Below are 24,313 nucleotides of genomic sequence, written 5' to 3'. Positions count from 1 at the left end.
GTGTAGAGATTCGCAGCTTCTTATGGGGAGAGAAGGGTTAAAGGGATGGTCCGCTGCCAGCAAAACGTTACAAAGCGATAAAGGTGGTCTGAAATGTAGGTGTAGGTGTAGGGCAAAAGGCCTGCCTGCTAATATTAGTGGCTGAGTGTGTGCTATGGGCTATGGTCGTATGGCGCACTGCCGTCCTAGTCGTTTGAAGCCCGGAAAAGTGAGAAGTATCTTGAATGAGGGGCAGAGCTGAGCGAGAGGGCGACAACCAGAAAGAGCAAAACATGTAAAAGGGTTTAAGATGAGAGAGTTTCCTCCCCCCGCCCCTCCGCCTGCTCAGGGATGCTGAGTACCACCCCCACTGGAGTTTCTCTCGAGCTGAGCTGCAATCAATGGGCGTCGGTACCAGGGGATGTTGGGGGGTTGGAAGGAGGAAAGGGGGCTCAGAGGGTTGAGGGGGATGGAAAGAGGTGGTTTGGACGCCGACTCGAGCCATAGCAGTGAGCGTCGCGCCCTCAGTGTGTCGCTAGACCCGGAACTGACGACGCTGGATCCTCTCACATTAACCACTCACTTTTTGTGCCACCTATTACTCTATAACCTGTATATCTCATCGTGGTATCTCCAATGCCCCACTCGTTCAAAGCGTTCATCTTCAAAAATCTCACAATTCTAGAAGAATGTGTGCTCTTATAGTGAACATGAAATATTGCGTGTGACTGTTCTTGTTTTGTCATCGACAAACTTAATCGGAATGAACCCTGAAAACTATTGATACTATTTTGTGTCAATCCAAAAAAACTTATTAGGACTTGAACATTATTATTATTGACCTAGTTGTATCGACGTTATCAGTGTTGAATGTTTGTTTCAATTCATGTCTGAGCATTTCAATATTTACTCAGCTAAATTTGATCGATTTTACGAAATTTTAAGTGTATCAATCGAGTTACTCCAACAAAAATGAACAATACGGTGATAATTGGACGTTATGGTAGAATGAAGTGGAGGTGCAGCTATATTGTCTCTACAGGTAAATACGAGTATTGATATAGTATATTGTGATGTTATTATAAGTATTATAGATGCATTCGTTGCCTGTTTGATTGAATGATTAATTGATTGATTGATTACTCATATCCTCTAATGGGAATGGTGCAATAATGGCGGCATCATCAATATCACACACTTTACTCTTCCATAATATTCTAATCACATTGGATTTGTACAGGAGACTGAGCCTGCAAATAATTATAAGATTTCCAAAATGAACAATTAGTCCAGGCAACGAATGCTCAAATAAAGGTATAGAAGGAAAAGTTTGGAACACAATTTTCTACTTCACAACTCTTTTAAGGATAGTAAGAAGATTAAAATATCAAAAGTCCTACCCCCTGTGCTAAAGGGGTGGGGGTGGTTTGAAAGTACCATTTTTCATTTTTCGCATATATCTCGAAAACTATGCATCTTATGAACATTGGTATTCGATGCAAAACTGAAGCTTGCAAAATTACCAGCAAGTTTTGTCCTTTAAATATTTTCCATATCCCTCATAGTTTCTGAAATATCCGCTCTTGAAGGTGAGAATTTTTTTGAAAAAACACTTTTGCCTCCAATTTTTCCATCTTTTCGGCCTTATAATGTTTGAACGATTGATGAGAAAAATCCGTGCTGATTATGAGCTCATAGAGCATCAAATTATTTTCAATTTGATGTATATTTTCACTATTTTACACATTTCCTCACGACTGTTGCAGCAGTTTTAGTGTTGAGAGTAAATTTTCCATTCAGCAACAATAGATCATTTGACAATGGGATTTGGAGGGAATGATTGGAACACAATTTTCGACTTTGCAGCTTTGTTGAGACTAGTTTTGAGGTGAGCATATCAAAAATCCCAACTCCTAGATCATGTGCTGAAGGGATGAGGGTGGTCTGAAAGTTGCATTTTCAACTTATTCTTCTTCTTCACGTGCCTGCTCCGTTTCGGATGTTGGCGATCATAATGGCTATCCTGATCTTGTCGACGGCACTACGGAACAGCTCTGCAGATGACTGGTGAAACCATAGCCTCAGATTTGCCAGCCATGAAATTCTCCTTCTGCCAGGTCCCCTTTTTCCGATGATTTTTCCTTGAAGGATCTCTTGCAGAAGTCTGTATCTTGAGCTATTCCTCATAATGTGGCCGAGGTATTGGAGTTTCCTACTTCTAATGGTATTCAGGAGCTCCGGTTCTTTATTCATTCTCCTGAGAACCTCTTGATTAGTAACTTTTTGCGTCCAGGATATTTTCAGCATTCTTCTGTACAGCCAGAGTTCAAAAGCTTCAATCTTTACCATTGTTTCTTTTGTGAGGGTCCATGCTTCTACCCCATACAACAGAACGGAGAACACATAGCAACGCAATAGTCTCAATTTAGTTAATAGAGTAAGGTCGTGACTCTTGTACACCTTACTCAATTTATTGAAGACAACTCTTGCTTTTTCCATGCGGCATCTTATTTCTTGTGTGTTATTCCATTTCTCATTGATGATGGTACCCAGGTAGTTATAGTGTGAGACTCTTTCTATTGCATCTCGATTAACAAACAATTGTACTCCACCTACATTCTCCTTGCTTATTACCATGAGATTTGTCTTATAAGTGTTGATTTCTAAACCATATTGCGAACTCTTTTCCACCACTCTGTCCATCAACTGTCAGCAAACACAATAGTGTCATCTGCATATCGTATGTTGTTCAATCTTTTGCCATTCACTGATATTCCTTTATCTTGATCTTCCAGTGCCTCTCCAAATATACGCTCCAAATACAGATTGAAAAGGATGGGCGACATCCTTACTTACAACTTATTACTTACATGCTAATATCTTGGAAACAATGTATTCTATTGACATGATCAACTACATAAAAATGAAGCTTGATAAATTTCCTACGAGTCTTGTTCAGTAGGGGTTCTCGATAAATCCCATACTATTCGAGATATTTAAGTTCTAAAGTGATGTATTTTCGAAAAACCAGATTCTCTCATATTTTTTCGCTCTTTCAAGTCTTATAACTTTTCAACAATTGATAAGACAAGAATGTGCTGATTACGAGATTGTAGAAAATCAAATTATCTTCCATTTTATGTATAATTCGACTATTTCACGCATTCCCATACGACTGTTACAGCAGTTTTAGTTTTGAGTGTCAAATCGCAAGTTTTGCAACAAGTGACTTTCTTGCAATGTCACACTATTCTGTCATCAGAAATATTGGCAGTGTGCTTCAGTATAAACATTCATATTAGTCCAGTCACTACATACATTGGTGCATGCAATTTTTATTGTGGTTATGATTTTTTAATATATTATTTGGGTACATAAGAGAAGTCCAGAACCAATTTCTTCATGCAAAATTTCCTTGTGCTAGATACTGAGTGGCCCAAAAACCTCGTATTTTCTGCTCATTTTCCAGCTTCCAGCTATTTCTGTCAAATCTCGTAATCGGACAGAAAAATTTGCTCCCGCCTTTTTTTAGATTATGTGATAGAGTGATTTTTTTACTTTTCGAAGCGAAGGGTGGGGCCCCTTAAAATAAAAAGAGAACTCACGTGATCCTTCTTGGTGTGGTAGTTTCTTTAAATTAATTTAGATTCGATGGCTCGTCCAAACTTCGGTCTTCAGAACGTGTGGGTTTTAGAAATTAATTATTTCCTTCACCAATCAAAAATGAATGAAAAAAAATTAGATTCATGGAAGCAATCAAATGATAGAATAATTCACAAATATAACAAATAATATCGCCTCAGGTATAGGCTAACAATTGAAATACATAAATTTAACAAATAAGAATCTCACTAGAAAATGGTAACTTTTTGGAGCAAGGTCTTTATGGTGAAGGAATTAAAAGGGAAGTAGTGTCTCTCTTCTCAAAACTTTTGGCTGAACAGTTCCATCTTACTCAATTTGCATAGAAATGTTGCTATTGGTGGAACTAGTATGACGTATACATCACGTCAGAGATGAGTAAGAGAATAGTTCTTGTTTTACAATAAATAAACTTTAATTATCTGCCTTTTTTAGTAAATAAATTTCCTTCATATTATTTTCTCCTTATTCAACATACAATGTGTTACCGCATATGTTAGGCTTTTCTAGTTGCTGATAACAAAAATATAGTATCATGTTCGAATATCATCCCTTTTTGGTGTCATTTTTCTGACCTATGATTGGCCTAAACGTGTTACAGAGATTTTTACATCAGTCCATGCGGTTGATTCTATAGAAATTATTAAATCATATTTATATTTCATACAAGAGATTCTTATTATAATAAATAATAAAAAATGCATATTACAGCTCTTATCAGTGATAATGCTTGTACCATGATCATGCTCGCTTTTATAATATTTAACATGTTGTACATTTCCATTTATAAATTATTTCAACAATAATAAATATTTTTTTATCTTGAAACTCTTATCCTTATTACAATAATTATTGGTTTCAGAAGTAATTATATTATCGTTTTAAAACATAAGTTCAGTAGTACAAATAATTCATTTCGACTAATTTCTTGACTGCATTCAAAACAGCTGTTCACTAACATAAACAAAGTTGTAACCTCTAAATTTGATGGTTGTCTATAATCATTTCACAAATTATTTGCAATAAATTATAATAATTTTCAATAAATAATTCTCCCGAAATATGCCGTGTAAAACGGTGCTCTTATCTCAGTCACAGCTGTTGATAAGTATAATCTTCATTGCTATCAGGTAACAGTACATTTGATACTCTTCCTAGTCTTTGACAATAATAATATCTTCTATTTCCTCGATTCATTTCATTTCATGGTCATAATAATTTTAAAATTTCACAGTATCTATTGGAACGTCAGCGGAACTAAACACCCTCTGTGTTTCTAAACTTTCTACCAAACAAAGATATTCAAAACTAAAACTGCTGCAACAGTCGTATGGGAATGCGTGAAATAGTGAAAATATACATCAAATTGAAGATAATTTGATGCTCTATCAGCTTATAATCAGCACGGATTTTTTTCATCAATTGTTCAAAAATTATAAGGCCGAAAAGATGGAAAAATTGGAGGCAAAAGTGTTTTTTCAAAACATTTCTCACCTTCAAGAGCGGATATTTCAGAAACTATGAGAGATATGGAAAATATGTAACAGACAAAACTTGTTGGTAATTTTGTAAGCTCCAATTTCGCACGGAATATAAATGTTTATAAGATGTATAGTCTCCGAGATATATGCGAAAAATGAAAATATGGTACTTTCCAAACCACCCCCACCCCTTTAGCACAGGGGTTAGGGGTGAGGACTTTTGATATTTTAATTTTCTTACTATCCTTAAAAGAGCTGTGAAGTTGAAAATTGTGTTCCAAACTTCTCCCTCTATAATATTTCGTTGACTGGACTCAGTAATGAACTTCTACATGAACAAAACAAGATGTAAAATCCTCCAATAATCTAGACTAGGAAATCATTACATTACAGTGAATTATGACATAGGTTTTGCTTGAAAGACCATGAGCAATGACAGAGCTATTCGATTTACGGTTTATTGCTTTTATTATTAAAATGATAAATCCTATTTCAAGTGGAACATGCATATTTTATTATGATTCGTGATTAAAAACATCAGTCTGGATCCTCAAATAAATTTTTCTCATGAGAAACGCGATTGCTATGTTTCATGAAAATTATGTTTATCTAACTCTTCAATATACTCTGAAGAGTATAACTCTTCAATTCGTTGCGATTGAATTACTTCCAAGTTTATAAAGATCAACAAGCAAAGTAATTTAAAATTCCAATAACTTTTTTTTATAGGGCAACATACTTGAATGCTCAATTAGGTACTCATACAATAACTAGTGATTTACTATAATAACCAAGTAAGAGTTATTGCTTGAAAGCATGCTTCTCACTTCTAACTTTTCGCAAATGATGGCGGGTAACTTGAGTATATCATTATGTATACAAGAAGAATTATTGATAATATCATGTATATTGTCAAAGAATCATCAGTTTTTGAGTATAGTGGAAATAAATGTGAGTCTTACAAATGAGCAATCATTGTATATTATAATAACAATGAAAAACATGCAACGTTCAAAGACAACATGGTCAAAGACACATTAACTCCAACTTGGATTCATTTTTACCACTGTTTTTCATGATAAGACTTTCAAGTATCACTTTTTGATGTCTTCCATGTTATTTTCTTAACAGGATGAGAATAGATAATATCAAATAGATCTAGGCAGGCCACCAAATTTGATATTTTCTGCAGAAGCTCAAAAATACCCAACATTCTCTATTGGATTGTGATGATTCGTATACAATTTGTGGAGAAGTATGTTCATAGCTCACCAATGAACTATAAATATCGATAAAGGGAGTTCTCAATTCCATTGAAAAAATTGCTGGAAAATATGAAGAAACCAATGTAAAATGAGTGATGGGTATGGAGTATCTTCAATCATACAATATAACTGAGTATGAAAATGATAATCATCATATAAATGAGAAAAATATTGTTTTCTCTATCCAATGAATAAATAAATATAATTATTAGACGAACATAATTCAGAATCTATAGAGGTTGCTGAAGAATCTTATTGTGAATGTAGATCGATCATGTGCTCTTATGATATTATGAAATACTCTTCTATATATAAATTATATAAAAATCTGGTGTGGCGCACTCACATAACTTTCCTTGCCGTTATGAAAATTTATCACCTGACGCTAGTGTTCCCGCGCATCTCAAGTCTACTATTCAAAAATCCAAGTCAGCTGGTGACAGGACAATAAGGCTTGAGACACACAAAGTTTGCTATCTCTTCATAGTGAATGATCTGATAGAATCAACAGTTTGTAATTGAAATAATAACATTTTCTCGAATTTCGAGCTTATTTTCAATTTTAGGTGAAAATTATACTGAACATTAATTGAAGAGATTTTCATGCACAATCTTTTCCACCTGGTATTTTTCGTTTAAATTGTTTCTAAAGCCTGATAATTGGGAATCTGAAATCAAACTTTGCATAGATGGAGCGGAGCTCCTGAAATTTTTACAGATATGGGACTTGTGGCAGTTGATAGAGCTTATCAATTACTATTTTAGGTAATTTGATCAAAATCGTTGGAGCCGTTTTCATGAGAATCGCGAAAAACCCTGTTTTTGACAACATTATCAAAATGGTGATCCACCATCTTGAATTGCATCAGATCGGAATTGTTCGTGTCGGATCCTTATATTGTAAGGACCTTAAGTTCCAAATTTCAAGTCATTCCGTTAATTGGGAGATGAGATATCGTGTACACAGACGAACATACACTCATACACACACACACACACAACACACACACACACACACACACACACACACACACACACACACACACACACACACACACACACACACACACACACACACACACACACACCACACACACACACACACACACACACACACACACACACACCACACACACAACACACACACACACCACACACACACACACACACACACACACACACACACACCACACACACACACACACACACCACACACACACACACACACACACACACACACACACACACACACACACCACACACACACACACACACACACACACACACACACACACACACACACACCACACACACACACACCACACACAATCACAATACAATAATCCTTGTTGATTCCTAGTACAGTTCGTTCGAGCAGAGAGAATACAAGTAGAGTGATATCATATTAGATTTTCCTATGGTTCAAGCATTGCTTCAAAAATATTCATCTCAACAAAAAATATCAAGTGTGCACCAAGGAACCATGGTGAATATTGGTGATCAGTGAATTAAAGGTAGATTTAAAGATTTAAAGTTAGTTCTTATCATAATGTGATTATTGTTTATAGACTTGCACTATTCGATAGAGCTCATTCAAGAAATACTGAAATAAGAGAACAACTTAACGCCTTCTCTAAAACGGGAAATATATCAGAGTAGATTGGAGTGGTACCAGCATGTGACTAGAATGAAGGAAGACAGGTTGTCTGAATTGGTGGCAGCTACAACCCAGAATGCAAGAGAGGCCAATGGCGTTCGAGAGAGAAAATGGACGGATATGAGGTTCAGAACAGGCAGAAATGCCCAAACCCTGGAATGTAGAAGAAGAAGAAGTAGGAGACTATTTCTGCAATTTGCGATAAACAAGACACACTGAAGGATAAGTAAATGATAATGCCAAAAAGACACTAAAATGTCATCACCTTCCAAAGAATATTGGGGAAATTTTCCCAAGTCCCCAGTTGGATGTTATTTGCGTATCAAATATGAAATAATAATGTTCTGCCAAATGGTTCACAAAAGTCAGGAAAACTATTATAAATAGAATTTACTAGATTCAAGTGATACTCTATATTTTGTCTCCTAGAAATAACCCTGTTCATTTTATTTTATTTATTTATACGATATCATTTTATTTATTTATTTATTACATACCACAATCACAATATCAAATTAATAATTGGAAGAAAATCAACAGGATAAACCCAAAACTGTTTCTCTTCCTAATTTTGTTATATTTTCTATAACACTTTTAGCGTTACTTGAACGAAAGGGTACCGATCTTGTTATTTTGACTGCACGCTATGAGTTTATTGGTCGGGGATGGAGTGACTCTCACGATCAAAGCTCTCTACAGCAACTGATAATAATTATTGCATTCTCATGAACTGGTGATTGGTTGATTAATTCCACGGAATGAGAGAATGAATATTCATTTTTTTCAATATAGGATGGAGTTTCATCGAAAGATTGTATATGAAAATTGCAACCAAAATCAATCCATTATAACCTCAAATAATATTTTCGAGATACGCGCACTGATGAATGGGATGGAAAAAAACGCCAAGGGTTCGTTTCAAGGGTTTTCCTATTCTCTCCTGAAGGAATGAAATTCTTCTTGAAGAGTACTTGATCATAATAATTGATCTAGAAATACCTCATCAAATGAGAGCATTATTTTGTTGTTGGATCACTCCAGCCTCAATTCCACTGAGTTCAAGAGCATAAAACAGTCAAAACTTACACATAGAAGACAGCAACTTGGAAAAACGAATGCTTCAAGATTTGAGTGATGATGTAGATCTATATTGGCATCCTGGCATGATAAATTATGATTTTTATTACTTTCATCCAGAGCATAAAAGAGAACAAAAATCTGTGATTTTGTTCCACTAATTCTTTTTAGTTTTTCATATATTTGTTTTTAATATTAACAATCAGGTGAAGAGATTTTTCAGTTATTTATTCCATTTCTTGATTTATTGTTTGAGGATCAGATATTGGAGGAATTTCAATCATCTGCTGTTCCCAAATTTCATTTGCATAATCATTTATCATTTTTATTATTATCTAATAATTTTTACTTTTCTACTAGATAATTTTATAACTTCCACTTCAGAAAAGATGTGGCTGATAATACTGCATGGCTACAGATTCCACAAATATAGCAAAACTCTGTAATTTTCACTTAGTAATATCATACTCATTTCAACTATTTTAATTTTCACAGATGGATTCCAAACTGCAGACAGTGACGATCTTCCAGAAGAGCTATGAGAGACAATGTTTTTCCGATTTGAATGTCAGACTAACTGACTCTCAAAACTAAGATGTGCGAGAAGAGTTTCAGTCCAATGCAAACGGCAATGCTGCTGCTCACTCTTGTTGGCAAACATTCAGGTAAAACAATCTTTTCTTGTAGCCTTGAACATTAACGAATGATTTATGGGTTTATTTTATGAGTAGTCCCTGACAGGAAGGTCATACTCAACCCAAGTACATTTATGTTTCTGTCGTCAATGGGCCTCACAACTGTTACAATTCACGCAGAACCTAAGGTTTTACGTGTCTCCATTATGTAAACGTAGTAGTAGTGATTAGCGGGGCGATTGATTGAAGATCAGCTCATCTCCAGTTTTAATAGCTGATCTCTCATTCACTAAAACTACAGACGAATGATCTATAGAGCTAAAGACAGCATTCTATTCTAGTAGATATAAAATGGCGACTCTGGGACACAAGTGTCCCAGAGTCGCCATTCACCTCAAGGCCATCCAGGTCAACCACCCCAACCTCAAGGTCATCCAGGTCAACCACCCCAACCTCAAGGTCATCCAGGTCAACCACCCCCAACCTCAAGGTCATCAAGGTCAACCACACACACCTCAAGGTCATCTAGGTCAACCACACCCACCTCAAGGTCATCTAGGTCAACCACACCCACCTCAAGGTCATCTAGGTCAACCACACCCACCTCAAGGTCATCTAGGTCAACCACCCCCAACCTCAAGGTCATCCAGGTCAACCACCCTAACCTCAAGGTCATCTAGGTCAACCACACCCACCCCAAGGTCATCCAGGTCAACCACCCCAACCTCAAGGTCATCCAGGTCAACCACTCTAACCTCAAAAAAAAAAAAAAATTAAAAAAAAAAAAAATTAAAAAAAAATTAAAAAAAAAAAAAAAATAAAAAAAAAAAAAAAAAATTAAAAAAAAATAAAAAAAAAATAAAAAAAAAATTAAAAAAAAAAAAAAAAAATTTAAAAACACATAAAATCGGGAAAAAAGGGAAAAAAAAGGAAAAAAAAATTCCCTCCAGATCCTGAACTGGGGTATAAAAGGAGTTGTTCTACAAGGAGTGGGACATTGTGTCTTTGACAGTCGTGCCGTCAGTACGTGTGTGTACCACGTGTGTGTGATTTTAGTATATTGGTTTTGGATCACTTCCATCTTCATCAACATCAAGAGTAAGTACCAGTGCATTTTATAGTTCTATATATTTATATTATATTCATGATTCAATAATTAAGTCCAAAAGAGTAGAATTTTGAAGTAGTTTGAGACTGACAATTAAATTCTAAAATGACAAGTTTAATTATGAATTAGGTTCCAATACATAGAGTGAATGACATATTCAAAAATGACTAGTGTAATTATGAATTAGGTTCCAATACATACAAGTTAAGAGTTTAATTGTGAATTAGGTTCTTTGAGTTGGTGGTTGTAATCCATCCTAACCTAAAAACGTATAATCATAAAGTAGATCCTAGACCTCCATTCACATGGTTGTAATTCATCCTAACCTAAAAACCGTATAATCACAAAGTAGATCCTAGACCCCCATTCACATTCCCCCATCCCCACCTCACCCCACCCCACCATACAGCTCCGGACCATCATCCCTAGAACATAAACACCTACGAACCTCCATCCCTGACCCACCCACACACCCCACCCACAATCCTAGATACCAATTCACCACCTTCATCCCCCACATCCGTTGATTTATATATAGAGTTGAATACTGCATACCATACTAATACAATATTGTTTTGCATTGTTCCAGATGAGCAAAGCTGCACGATGTCAGCAAACAGCAAACTCTGTGGACGAGTTTGTTGTCCTGGAGGAGGCATTCAAATCCCGACTCACGACTCTATACTACAATAATGCATACAAGGATGAGCCTGCCAAAGATTTCCACACCTTTCTAAGCAGTCTGAAGGATAAAATTGTTCACATCATCAGTCAGCAACTGCAGACACATGGAGCAATGAAGTTCAATCTAGTATTGGAGGCAACATATTTCCGCAGCACCCTTGATAAGACCTTCTTCGATCAAGAAGAGTTTCAGAATGTCGCCTTCAAAACTCCAAACTATGCCATCTTCAGTATCATCAATCTTCCAGACATCATCAACCAAGCGTGCATGACCCTACTGGATGAGGAGTCAAAATTCGAAGGAAATTCCAGTGGATGGAGTCTGCTTATCATCGATGGATTGCTCATCAGGATTAGCAAATATATTCCACTGCGTGGATCATCCTACATCAGTCTTCCACCTCTTCTATCAGCACGAAAGGCAATTGTTAATCCTATAAACAAGGACCAGCAATGTTTCAAATGGGCTATCCTCGCCAAACATGTACAAGGCAGTCATCCTGAACGAGTCAACGATCGATACCATCAATTGGAGGAGAGATACAACTTTTCAGGCATTGGATTTCCCACTACCATCAGTCAAATCGATAGATTTGAGAAAGATAATCCGGGGGTATCAGTTAATATTTATGGTGTGGATGAGAAGAACGTTATATTTCCGAGAAGAGTTGGAAATACAATGAAGGCAGATCACTTTGATCTTCTCCTCCTCTGTGAGAGTAAGGATGATGATGAAAACAGCACCCTTGAGGATGATAATGAACATAAATCAAATAGCCACTACTGCTACATTAAAAATTTTGAAAGACTTGTGAGATCCCAACTCACAAAACATCAGCATAAAATTATCATCTGCAGACGATGTTTCACCCATTACACCCAGGATATAGATGGAGAACGCAGGATGGCTGAGCATGAGGAGTATTGTGCTAGCAATAATACAGCAAGAATCATCATGCCACAGGTTGGAAAAGATGGTAAACCTCCAACCTTGAAGTTTGAGAAACATGTGCAAAAGTATAGAGTACCTGTTGTAGCATATGCCGATTTTGAGTGCATCCTGGAGAAACCTGATGAAGACAATGAACAATGGATTGGTGAAGCTACCAAAGTTATCCAGTACCATCAGGCAATGAGTTACTGCTTATACTTTGTGCGGGACCCATATTTGGAAGATTCCTGGCTGACAATCACTAACCTAATCCCTCATGAGCCGATTGTCTACAGGGGTCCTGATGCCGCCAAACATTTCATGAAGACCCTCACCATGTATGCAAAAGATTTAGATGAGGCAATTGACTGCAGGAATATCAAGTTGCTCCCACTAACCAAAAGAGAGAAAGAACAACATAATGCAGCTGATTTCTGCAAGGCCTGCAATGAACGGTTCAATAAAGATAAGGTGTATGACCATTGTCATATAACTGGTATCTACCGGAATGCACTATGCCGGAAATGCAACCTGCAGCGAGAGCGACAATCATTCATACCAGTGTTTCTCCACAACTCTTCAAACTACGATACACACCTCATTATTCCAGAGCTGGGTAGAGATAAGGATCGGCTGTCTGTCATCCCAAATTCATCGGAAAAGTATATATCATTCACCAAACAAATATCTCCAAAAATGCACCTTCGATTCATCGATACATTCCGGTTTACGCCTGATAGTTTAGACAATCTGGTCACCAACCTAGTCAAATCAGCATCGAATCCAGAAGACTTGTCCAAAGTGCTGCCACATACTGCCAAGGTGTTTGGAAACAAATTGAGCCTTGTCTCAAGGAAAGGAGTGTTTCCATACGACTACTGCGATTCATGGCAGAGACTTGAAGAAACATCGCTACCACCCAAAGAGGCATTTTTCAGCAAGCTGGTTGATAGGAGTGTTAGCAGTGATGATTATGAACATGCTCAAACTGTGTGGAACCAATTCAGTTGTAGAACTCTGGGAGAATACAGTGACCTATACTTGAAAACAGATGTTCTCCTGCTGGCTGATGTCTTTGAGAGCTTCCGTGATGTATGCATGAAGACTTATGATTTGGATTGTGCTCACTACTTTACATCTCCAGGCTTTTCCTTTGATGTCATGCTGAAATATACTAAAGTCGAGCTTGAGCTCCTTACTGACTATGACATGTACATGTTTATCGAGCGAGGTATCAGAGGAGGAATAACAAATTGTATACACCGTCATGCTGTAGCCAACAATGCCTACACAGGAGCGCCTATTGACTCCGAGAAGCCTACATCATATCTCTTGTACACAGATGCGAACAACCTGTATGGCTGGGCAATGTGCCAACCACTTCCATGTCGGAAATTCCAGTGGATGGAGAAAGATGAGTTGGAGGGGGTGAGCAGAGGTATTGAGGATGTTGGAGATGTTCAAAAGATTGGCTACATCTTGGAGGTGGACATTGAGTACCCTTCCGAATTGCATGATGAGCATAACGACTTCCCATTCCTGGCAGAGAACAAAAAAACTCTTGAATCCAATCATGTACGACTCATGACAGCTCTAAGCAGCCGCGAACGATATGTATGTCATTACCGCACCCTCAAGCAAGCAGTACAGCATGGATTGAAAATCGCTAAAGTTCATCGAGGTGTAAGGTTTGAGCAGGAGGACTTCCTAGCACCCTACATCATGCTTAATACAAAGCTAAGACAGCAGTCAAAGAATAAGTTTGAAAAGAACTTTTTCAAACTCATGAACAATGCTGTGTTTGGTAAGACAATGGAAAATGTGCGAAAAAGAATGAGCATGGAGCTAGTGAATGATGAGAAGCGATTGAAGAAACTGATTGCTCGACCAGTGTACAAGGATCGTATCATATTTGGAGAGAATATTTGTGCTGTTACGATGCATAAGGAAAAAGTGGAGCTCAATAAGCCAATCTATATAGGGTTATCAGTGCTTGACATCAGCAAAACCCTCATGTACGAATTCCACTATAACATCATGAAGCCCATCTACAAGGACCGTCTTCAACTCCTATATCAAGATACTGATAGCTTGTTCTACCTTGTCAAGACAGAGGACATGTACAAAGATATCATCAACAACCAACAACTGAAAGATGTCTTTGACACCTCAGAGTACCCTGCAGAGCACCCATGCTACTCAGATGGAAACAAAATGGTGCTTGGCAAGTTTAAAGATGAATATGCTGGCCGAGCGCCACTTGAGTATGTAGGCTTATGATCGAAGCTATATGCCTGTAGGTGTTACAATAGTGATCCAAATCAGCTGACAAGTGGATTGATAAAGAAAGCTAAAGGAGTGAGGAGACCAATACTTGGGCGAGAACTCTCAAAAATGCATCCAGATGCTGAACGTTACATAGGCTTCCAAGACTATCTAGATTGTCTATATGGTGACGAGGATATCTATAGAGAACAAGTGATGTTTGGTACTAGGAAACATCAGATCATGACCCAAGTCATGAGAAGAAGGCATTGAGCAAAGCTGATGAGAAGAGGTATATTCTAGATGATGGAATTACAACTCTTGCACATGGACATTACAAGATCCCCACTCTAGCACACATTGATGAGGAGGATGAGGAGGAGGAGGAGGAGGAGGAGGATGAGGAGGAAGAGATGATTGACTCTCAAGAAATTCCCAAGGTTCAGGCAGCTAGCAGTACTACAACAGCTAAACGGCTACATTCCTCATCACATGATGAGCTCATTGATAAAGTCAATGAGTCAGGAAGCAGTACTATCCCTGCTAAACGATCACGTCCCTTATCAAATGATGAGCTTGCTGATATGATCAATGACTATGAAATAGAAGGTGATGCATCTCAGTATAGCATACTGAGAAAATTGCTTGAAAAGTGACATCATACCTCATGCCAGGAAGTGTCAACAATCCACTATGCATACAATCTGTGCACATGTCTTCACCATACATTCGCATCGCAAGACTTTTTGGAAGCGGTCATCATCAGTTGAGGTCTGTGCACCATGCTGTAAAGACACCGCCCATCACCCCACCACCGCCGCCAGTCAGCCCACCATCATCACCAGTCGCCCCACCATCACCACCAGTCAGCCCACCATCGTCACCAGTCGCCCCACCACCGCCGCCAGCCATCCAACCACCGCCGCCAGTCGCTCCACCACCGCCGCCAGTCGCCCCACCACCGCCGCCAGTCATGGGCAAGGATAGCCCATTTGAAACATTGCTGGTCCTTGTTTATAGGATTAACGATTGCCTTTCGTGCTGATAGAAGAGGTGGAAGACTGATGTAGGATGATCCACGCAGTGGAATATATTTGCTAATCCTGATGAGCAATCCATCGATGATAAGCAGACTCCATCCACTGGAATTTCCTTCGAATTTTGACTCCTCATCCAGTAGGGTCATGCACGCTTGGTTGATGATGTCTGGAAGATTGATGATACTGAAGATGGCATAGTTTGGAGTTTTGAAGGCAACATTCTGAAACTCTTCTTGTTTGAGGATGTTCTTATCAAGGGTGCTGCGGAAATATGTTGCCTCCAATACTAGATTGAACTTCATTGCTCCATGTGTCTGCAGTTGCTGACTGATGATGTGAACAATTTTATCCTTCAGACTGCTTAGAAAGGTGTGGAAATCTTTGGCAGGCTCATCCTTGTATGCATTATTGTAGTATAGAGTCGTGAGTCGGGATTTGAATGCCTCCTCCAGGACAACAAACTCGTCCACAGAGTTTGCTGTTTGCTGACATCGTGCAGCTTTGCTCATCTGGAACAATGCAAAACAATATTGTATTAGTATGGTATGCAGTATTCAACTCTATATATAAATCAACGGATGTGGGGATGAAGGTGGTGAATTGGTATCTAGGATTGTGGGTGGGGTGTGTGGGTGGGTCAGGGATGGAGGTTCGTAGGTGTTTATGTTCTAGGGATGATGGTCCGGAGCTGTATGGTGGGGTGGGGTGGGGTGGGGATGGGGGAATGTGAATGGGGGTCTAGGATCTACTTTGTGATTATACGGTTTTTAGGTTAGGATGAATTACAACCATGTGAATGGAGGTCTAGGATCTACTTTATGATTATACGTTTTTAGGTTAGGATGGATTACAACCACCAACTCAAAGAACCTAATTCACAATTAAACTCTTAACTTGTATGTATTGGAACCTAATTCATAATTACACTAGTCATTTTTGAATATGTCATTTACTCTATGTATTGGAACCTAATTCATAATTAAACTTGTCATTTTAGAATTTAATTGTCAGTCTCAAACTACTTCAAATTCTACTCTTTTGGACTTAATTATTGAATCATGAATATAATATAAATATATAGAACTATAAAATGCACTGGTACTTACTCTTGATGTTGATGAAGATGGAAGTGATCCAAAACCAATATACTAAAATCACACACACGTGGTACACACACGTACTGACGGCACGACTGTCAAAGACACAATGTCCCACTCCTTGTAGAACAACTCCTTTTATACCCAGTTCAGGATCTGGAGGGAATTTTTTTCCCTTTTTTCCCTTTTTTCCCGATTTTATGTGTTTTTAATCTTTTTTTTTTTTTAATTTTTTTTTTTTTTTTTTGAGGTTAGAGTGGTTGACCTGGATGACCTTGAGGTTGGGGTGGTTGACCTGGATGACCTTGAGGTGGGTGTGGTTGACCTAGATGACCTTGAGGTTAGGGTGGTTGACCTGGATGACCTTGAGGTTGGGGGTGGTTGACCTAGATGACCTTGAGGTGGGTGTGGTTGACCTAGATGACCTTGAGGTGGGTGTGGTTGACCTAGATGACCTTGAGGTGGGTGTGGTTGACCTAGATGACCTTGAGGTGGGTGTGGTTGACCTTGATGACCTTGAGGTTGGGGGTGGTTGACCTGGATGACCTTGAGGTTGGGGGTGGTTGACCTGGATGACCTTGAGGTTGGGGGTGGTTGACCTGGATGGCCTTGAGGTGAATGGCGACTCTGGGACACTTGTGTCCCAGAGTCGCCATTTTATATCTACTTATTCTATCACTTGTGGTCAAAATAACCACACTTATCGGAATATTATAAACTCCCCTAAACACAAAATAGAATTGAATAATTTCGTAAAATAACAATGTTGTGTAGGTAATATTATAGCTTCTTACAATCTGAGTGGACAATCGTCCTGTTATGTCCAAATATCATGCACCAATAATAGTATTGGTTGATTCGCCTTGTTTAAGAAAATATACATTTCCAGCTTGAAATCAGTACTAGATAGACGACCATGACTTGTAGATCAGGTTGATCTAGTGTTCTGGGACGTTACAACATTCAGTCTGCTAGTACAGCCAGGTCATTGGTTCGATTAACGCCGGTATAAGCATGAACGTTTGATCAATTTATTATCAATCACCAACACACTCATTCCCTGACTCACATACAGGGGAACAGCAATGTGTGCATTATCCTCAATTTAATAGGAAGGAACAATTGTAAATCCATTTCCCAAACTCTCCTGTTCATGGTAATGAGACTTCGGTTGAGCTGATTCAATTTTGTAAGCATTGAGAACAAGATGCTCTGTAAGTAACATGGAGCTTGATTTAATGGAATAGAGCATTATTATGATGAAAAAAGTGTCAGATTTGTCATATCTTTGAGTTTGAGCAAAAAAGTCCCGACAGACTGAAATCACATCTGAGCCACAAATGGCGACCACGTGCTCTCCTAAAATTTAAAAATTGTAGATATATGTTATTTGTAGTAACACGTGCTCTGAACATATTGTATTGTAAGAATATGAATGCTTGAAGAGCTAGAATAATAAGAAGAACCGTTTCTCAAAACTATTGAGAATGCATTTGAATAGCCTACCTAGACAGACGCAGGGGTCATTATTCTTTTCCAAAATAGTTTAAAACAAAATCATTCTTTCCTAGAAACTTAACAGCATTCCTAACGTCAGTCACAGACACGTTTCATGTTTACAATAGAAACCACATGGCCCACTGTGTTTTGTGTTAACCCTATAAGTGTTATCTATAGCATAAGTTGATGGCAGGTAAATGAAGATAGTGTATAGCAATATAGATATATAGTTGGGAGAGTAGTAAATATAGATATGTAGTTTACAACGTTACTACGTGGTTAGCATATGCTACAATTTTACCACGTGGTCAGCATATGAATATTATTGAAGCAATTATTTGATGATCAATCATTTGAATGGTGATCACATAAAACCATAAACATGAAACAAGTACATGTTTATAAGAACTAGGGCGTGAAGTAGATTGGGCTATATGTATAAAGTATTCAAAAAATATAATGTTGTACAATAAATTATAATTTAATAATTATTATAAGCTAATTAAGTTAGTTGAATCCGAATTCATAGGCTAAGGACAAATTTGTAAATAGGATAAATTAGGTATATTTGATTGAAACATGTTGACAATGAGTATAAGAAACCTGCTTAATTAATTAAGTAGTAATTATTAATTGGTATCTTATTAATTTGATTTATTCAACTCAATTGTAATGATGTACTGTATGACATTGTATTTTGTTCATTTCATGTATTTATTATCGAAGTATTTGCCATATTAGATTTATAAGATTGATTACTGTATTAATCAAATCAATGCATTCAAATGTCAGTATCCAAACTTCAGAGTTTAAATATTGATAAAATGTATGATATCATTTCTTTTAATAATGAAGGGGAGCCATAGTTTAAAATGACATAACATAATAAACATTATAGTAAATTGATATTTGAATCCAATTTGTAAGCAGAATATTAGGCTGAAGAGTTTGAGTGTAGGCGGAGCTAGAGGGCGAAGGTTGATGAGGGGTGGAAAATCGTGGTTCTAGTATATAAACAGGCAGACCCTGTCTTTCGAGTTAGTTGCTGTGAGTTGCTGTGAGTCTCTCTTAGTCTCTTGGATTTTGGACAGTGTAGGAGTGAGTTTTTGGTTTCGGACTTCAATTATCCTATAGGGAATTGACTGAGCCAGGTAAAGATTGTATTTAGAATTTTCAATTTTCCTCATTTCAAATCCACACCACCCCACCCTAAAAAGCCCAAATAAGTATATCAAATTTTATAGCATTATAGTAAAGAGCAAACTTAATTATTACTTCTTTTTAAATTCATATCTAAAGACACAATCTTAATTAATTTCTTGAAGCTTACAGTTGAAATTCTCTTCTAAGCACAAATAATAGTTTATTAGAGCAAGGCTCCCCTAATCATATTCATTCTTTAAAATTTATCAATTCTCTTATTTTTGACTATAATCGTATTTTTAACTAGAGGTGTTCAATATTTTGATTTTATTACTTATTTTTCAAGTAACCTGATAAAAGTAATAAGAACTGTTTGTTAAATTTTGTTGTATAAAATTAAAATTGAACTGTAGTACTTTCAAAAACTCAATAATCTTGTATATTTTGAATCATTACTATACTTAAATCAATTTTATAAACTCTCTTAAATTTAAAGTTTACTAATAAATTCATAATTAACCTTTGTTTTGCCTTTCACTTTATACATTCCCTTACACACGACCCTGATCTATCTCTCTTTATCTTTTTCTTCTATACTATTATTAGTTCAGTGAGTGAAATTATAGTAAAGTAATTATTTTATCAATTCATAGTAATTGATTGGCGCCGGGCAAAATACCATATAGAGTGAGGGAGTTCGAAACCCACTCTAAACAAAGACCGACAGTGGGAAAGAGTTCACATCACAGCCCGAAAATGTGTACGCACCTATACATTCCGATTGGATCAGAGCACAGATATTTTCTTTGGTTAGGATTAAGTTGATAATATTCCTTTTTCAAATAAAAATTGTATTGCCATCAAAAATCAAATTATAAACAGTCTTAATAGACAAGATTACAAAGCAAAAATGTCAAACATATAAGTTGCCTACATTATCTATTTGTAGCACGGCCATGAAAAGATAGACTTGAGACTTGAGTAATAGCCGTGTGTCCAATAAATATAACTTAACTTATATTATTGTTTTTTTTTTTTTGTTAATATTTTCAGAATGAAAAGTACGAGTTGATGAGAGATGTGAGTGATTCCTTATATATTTTATCGAAATGGTTATACATATTGTAGTAGTCGGGGACACTGCAATCAAAGGTTTTTTATTCTGTAGCTGATTAATTTCATACGTATTGATTTTGTGATTGAAAAACTCAAAATCAATGGCTTACTGGTCCCTCATAGAATTTATAGTATTCCAGGTGATGGAGCCTGTCTTTTATCAGCGTTGACTATATAATAATGAAGCTTTATTTACATTTTACATTCGGCTCAAACAAAAGCCTTTCTAAATAGAGGTAAAATTATAAGGTTGAAACTTTTCAGTTCTGCTGTTTCAACATTTTTTTTTTCAAATAATTCTAAAAACGTTCATGCACCTACTATTGTGTTTGAGACACCTCTGGCGCTATCATAGTTTCACCACTATTCTGTTCCACAGCTTCATATCTCCTGCAGTCGTTAACTATATCTATAATAAAGTGAAGAACTGGCTCACACGTACCGTACGGGATAAGAAAATTATGTTTGACGCGTCTGAACTACTGGACTGATTAATTTGAAATTTTGCATATAGATTCTTAATTAAACGAGGATGGTTATAGACCTATTTTCAATTCTTCAAAATTTTATTACGTCAAGTTTTCAGTTTGTCAAGTTGTAATACAGGCCCTTGCGGAGCACGGGCTCCTGCTATATAGCGTGGGTACAGACTCTGACATATTCCATAAATTGAGGTTTGATATTATATCACAGACAAAGAAGCTTATCACAGACTCAAATCTGTGATAATATGAAATGTCAGTGGTTTTTTCTTTTTCTTTTTTTTTCAATTGCACTTGAATGATGTCATGTGTTGTTTTAATTAGTTCTTGAAAAGCTCTTGCTTGTCATGAGAAAACAAAACAATATAGTTTCATCCCGTGTAGTGATTTTCCAATCGATTCGAAGTTGAGTGAAAAAATAATATTATTCGACTAATAGAAAATTTATTCTGAATTTCATAGTATTTTAACGTTCATTATCTATTAGCTAGTTATTTCCATGTTCTAAATGTATTATAGTTATGCAATTGAAGCTTTCACTACATTTGAGAGGGCTCGTAGAAAACTGGATTATTGTATAGTCTATTGAAAAAAAGAAAAACTGACAAATTTACTATAGGTACTCTATTCTCCAGATACCGTACTAATTATCAATGTGGAAATATGGGATTCGAAAACTATAGTAGTTTTCCCAACCTACTGGCCTACTTGTTCATAGTAAGCAAACCGGATTTAGAGATAAAAATATTGATTGGCATTGAGAACAATGATAACTTGTAAAATGGAGCACATTCGAATGATATCGATGCAACTGATGTCACTGGGAAAGGCAGGGCTTTTGTTGGCTTTGCAAATACAAACTTTTGCTGAGTCCATGGTTGGGTAGCCTATATTGTGGGAGTAGAGCGGAGAGGCTCATGTTGTACACCGACCAGACTCATTGCAGTCTATAGCCCCACAATAGACAGCCTGCCAGGTCCATTCATTTATTCATGGCCAGTAAGAGAACAATGGTACTCCACACAAAATGCTCAGTTTATGAATATTTCACTTTTCAAAACTCAATTACATTCACCATGTTCTCATCTTTCGCCGAAAAACACTTTTCTCTCACTTTTTGATTTATTCTCTGGACGCATATCTCTTCCATGTGCCATCCATTTCACACACATCAGCATAGAACAATACACACTTCCTCCCAACCCATAGCTCCTCTTCTCTCTTCTTTCTCTAGCAAATGATATTTGTTGGAGACAATGTCTTTCTCTCTCCAGCTAATGTTCTCCGCTGGAGACAATGTCCGATGAAGATGCGAAAGACAATTCCGATTGTTCAAGAATCCTCGACTTCAAATTTACATGTTGAATATTGAGAAAAGTATCTGTGCTTACTGAAAGATTTTTTTTTTGAGGGTGATGCCCACATGAGCTCCAAACTTGTGCGTGGGTAATGAGACGTATTATGAAGAGAGTAGATTGATAATAATTGACTCGAGGAGGAATAATTCTAGTCTAGTCTGGAGTTATCAGCCTATTACTATTTGGTACTCCAAATATTCACATTTTTTGGAGAATGAAGGTGGATTCCCACATAACAGTATTAGTGAGTGGGATCGGTAGTACGATTCCTATAAGTAGGTTATTCAAACTCGCTCGGCTGGGCAGGGTGGTAATAGTCCCATTAAAATTCATGGGAGTTATATCTACACTGTACAGGTTACTGACTCTGATACTAATAATTATATGAGAGTCTATTCTCCAAAAATATTAGGAATAAGTTTCTGCCATACGGCATGATGAACAGCTCCCGGGTCGTTCCAGAAAAAGTAGCAATACGATAAATAGAATAGAAAAATAGTCATTGGTTCTTGTCAGAGTTAAAACTGTTTCATTACAAAAACGACCAAATTAGAAATAATCTTGAAAAATTAGGAGTTTATCGATTATAGCAAATAAATTCACTAAATCACATCATTTGATAAAAATTCTCTTCAAAAGACTACCATATTCTATGATTTTTCCGTGAGGAATAGGAAAACGCCTTCCATAATATTGCTTTTAAAAGTGAAGTGGCTTATATTGGTGTTTCACCTGTACCCCGCATATTAGAAAATATGAGTGAGGTAACCTTTAACCAAAATCAGTTTGTACTAGGATAAACCTCTAATTTTCTGTACAGTTCAAATTTCGACTTTGAATGACAGAAAAACAGTTCAATAGCAGTATATTGAATGGACACAGGAGTAATATCTTGAAGATATCCATTTCCGCAGCCAGCCTTAAGACATTCTTGCGAACAGCTTTTGTAAAAAAAACCGAACGGATAAAGTCTCACTCTGTAACACCATAGAGATAAAGAAAATATACTGCTTTAAATTTCCATTTTATTTTCATCATCATTCGTTCATGATTACATACGAAGTGACGGTCATTGTATGATAATCATAATAAATTATAGTCAGCTATATTTTCCTGTTTTACAGAACCTCTCAATTTCAATGACCTGTAACATGTATTGAGTAAATTAAAATGAATATACATTAATAAAATCTTCTTCTTCTTCTTTATCTATCCCAATGTGCCGTTTTAACAGCGTTGGGTGGTCGCCTCGGATCCATCTTCTCCACTGATCTCTGTCCGTAGCCATTCTCTTCAACTGATTTACAGTCTTGCCTCTTTCTGCTGCTATCCGTGAAACAGTTGCCTCCCATGTCACCCGTGGTCTTCCTATCGGTCGTCTGCCTTTTGCCCTGGCCTCCATGTATTGGCGAGGCTTCTGTTTTCGTCCATTCTCAGGAGATGTCCATACCAGGAGAGTATCCGTTCATCGATTGTTGTTTCAACCGCTTTAATGTGTAATTCTTCCCTTATGCGGTCATTTCTCACTCTGTCTCTTCTTGTTTTCCCAACTATTCTTCGGAGACATTTCATTTGGACCGCATTTATTTGGCTTTTCTCTTTCCTACTGACTGTCCAACTCTTACTTCCATACAATAGGATGGGCTCAATGATTGAACCATAAACTTTCGATTTTACTCTCCTACTCACCTCAGCCTTTCCAAAAATGCTTCTACTGAGTGAATAGTATGCCTGCATAGCTTTTTGAGTCCTTTGTCTAACTTCTTCTTGCAGCTTGGCAGTGCAGTTCATGTTTGTGCCCAAGTACTGGTAGTTGTCAATCTGCTTTAATGGTTGGCCATCGCACTCAATAT

The 24,313-nt window shown here is 37.0% G+C and overlaps 1 protein-coding gene across 1 annotated transcript in view; it reads left to right on the top strand.

Moving 5' to 3' along the window:
* Positions 1-483: 483 nt before the first annotated feature.
* LOC111053817 (zwei Ig domain protein zig-8) overlaps positions 484-24,313 on the top strand; it is a 197,708-nt gene continuing 173,878 nt past the window's right edge. The window contains exons 1-2 of the mRNA XM_022340745.2: positions 484-1,021; positions 9,597-9,766. Coding sequence (XP_022196437.2) covers positions 9,697-9,766 — 70 coding nt within the window. The 5' untranslated portion in view covers positions 484-1,021; positions 9,597-9,696. The remainder of the gene's footprint in view (positions 1,022-9,596; positions 9,767-24,313) is intronic.

This window comes from Nilaparvata lugens, chromosome 2 (assembly GCF_014356525.2).
Source record: "Nilaparvata lugens isolate BPH chromosome 2, ASM1435652v1, whole genome shotgun sequence".
Lineage (NCBI taxonomy): Eukaryota > Metazoa > Arthropoda > Insecta > Hemiptera > Delphacidae > Nilaparvata > Nilaparvata lugens.
Note: the sequence above shows the minus strand (reverse complement) of the source record. Positions and strands in the feature narration are given on the sequence as shown.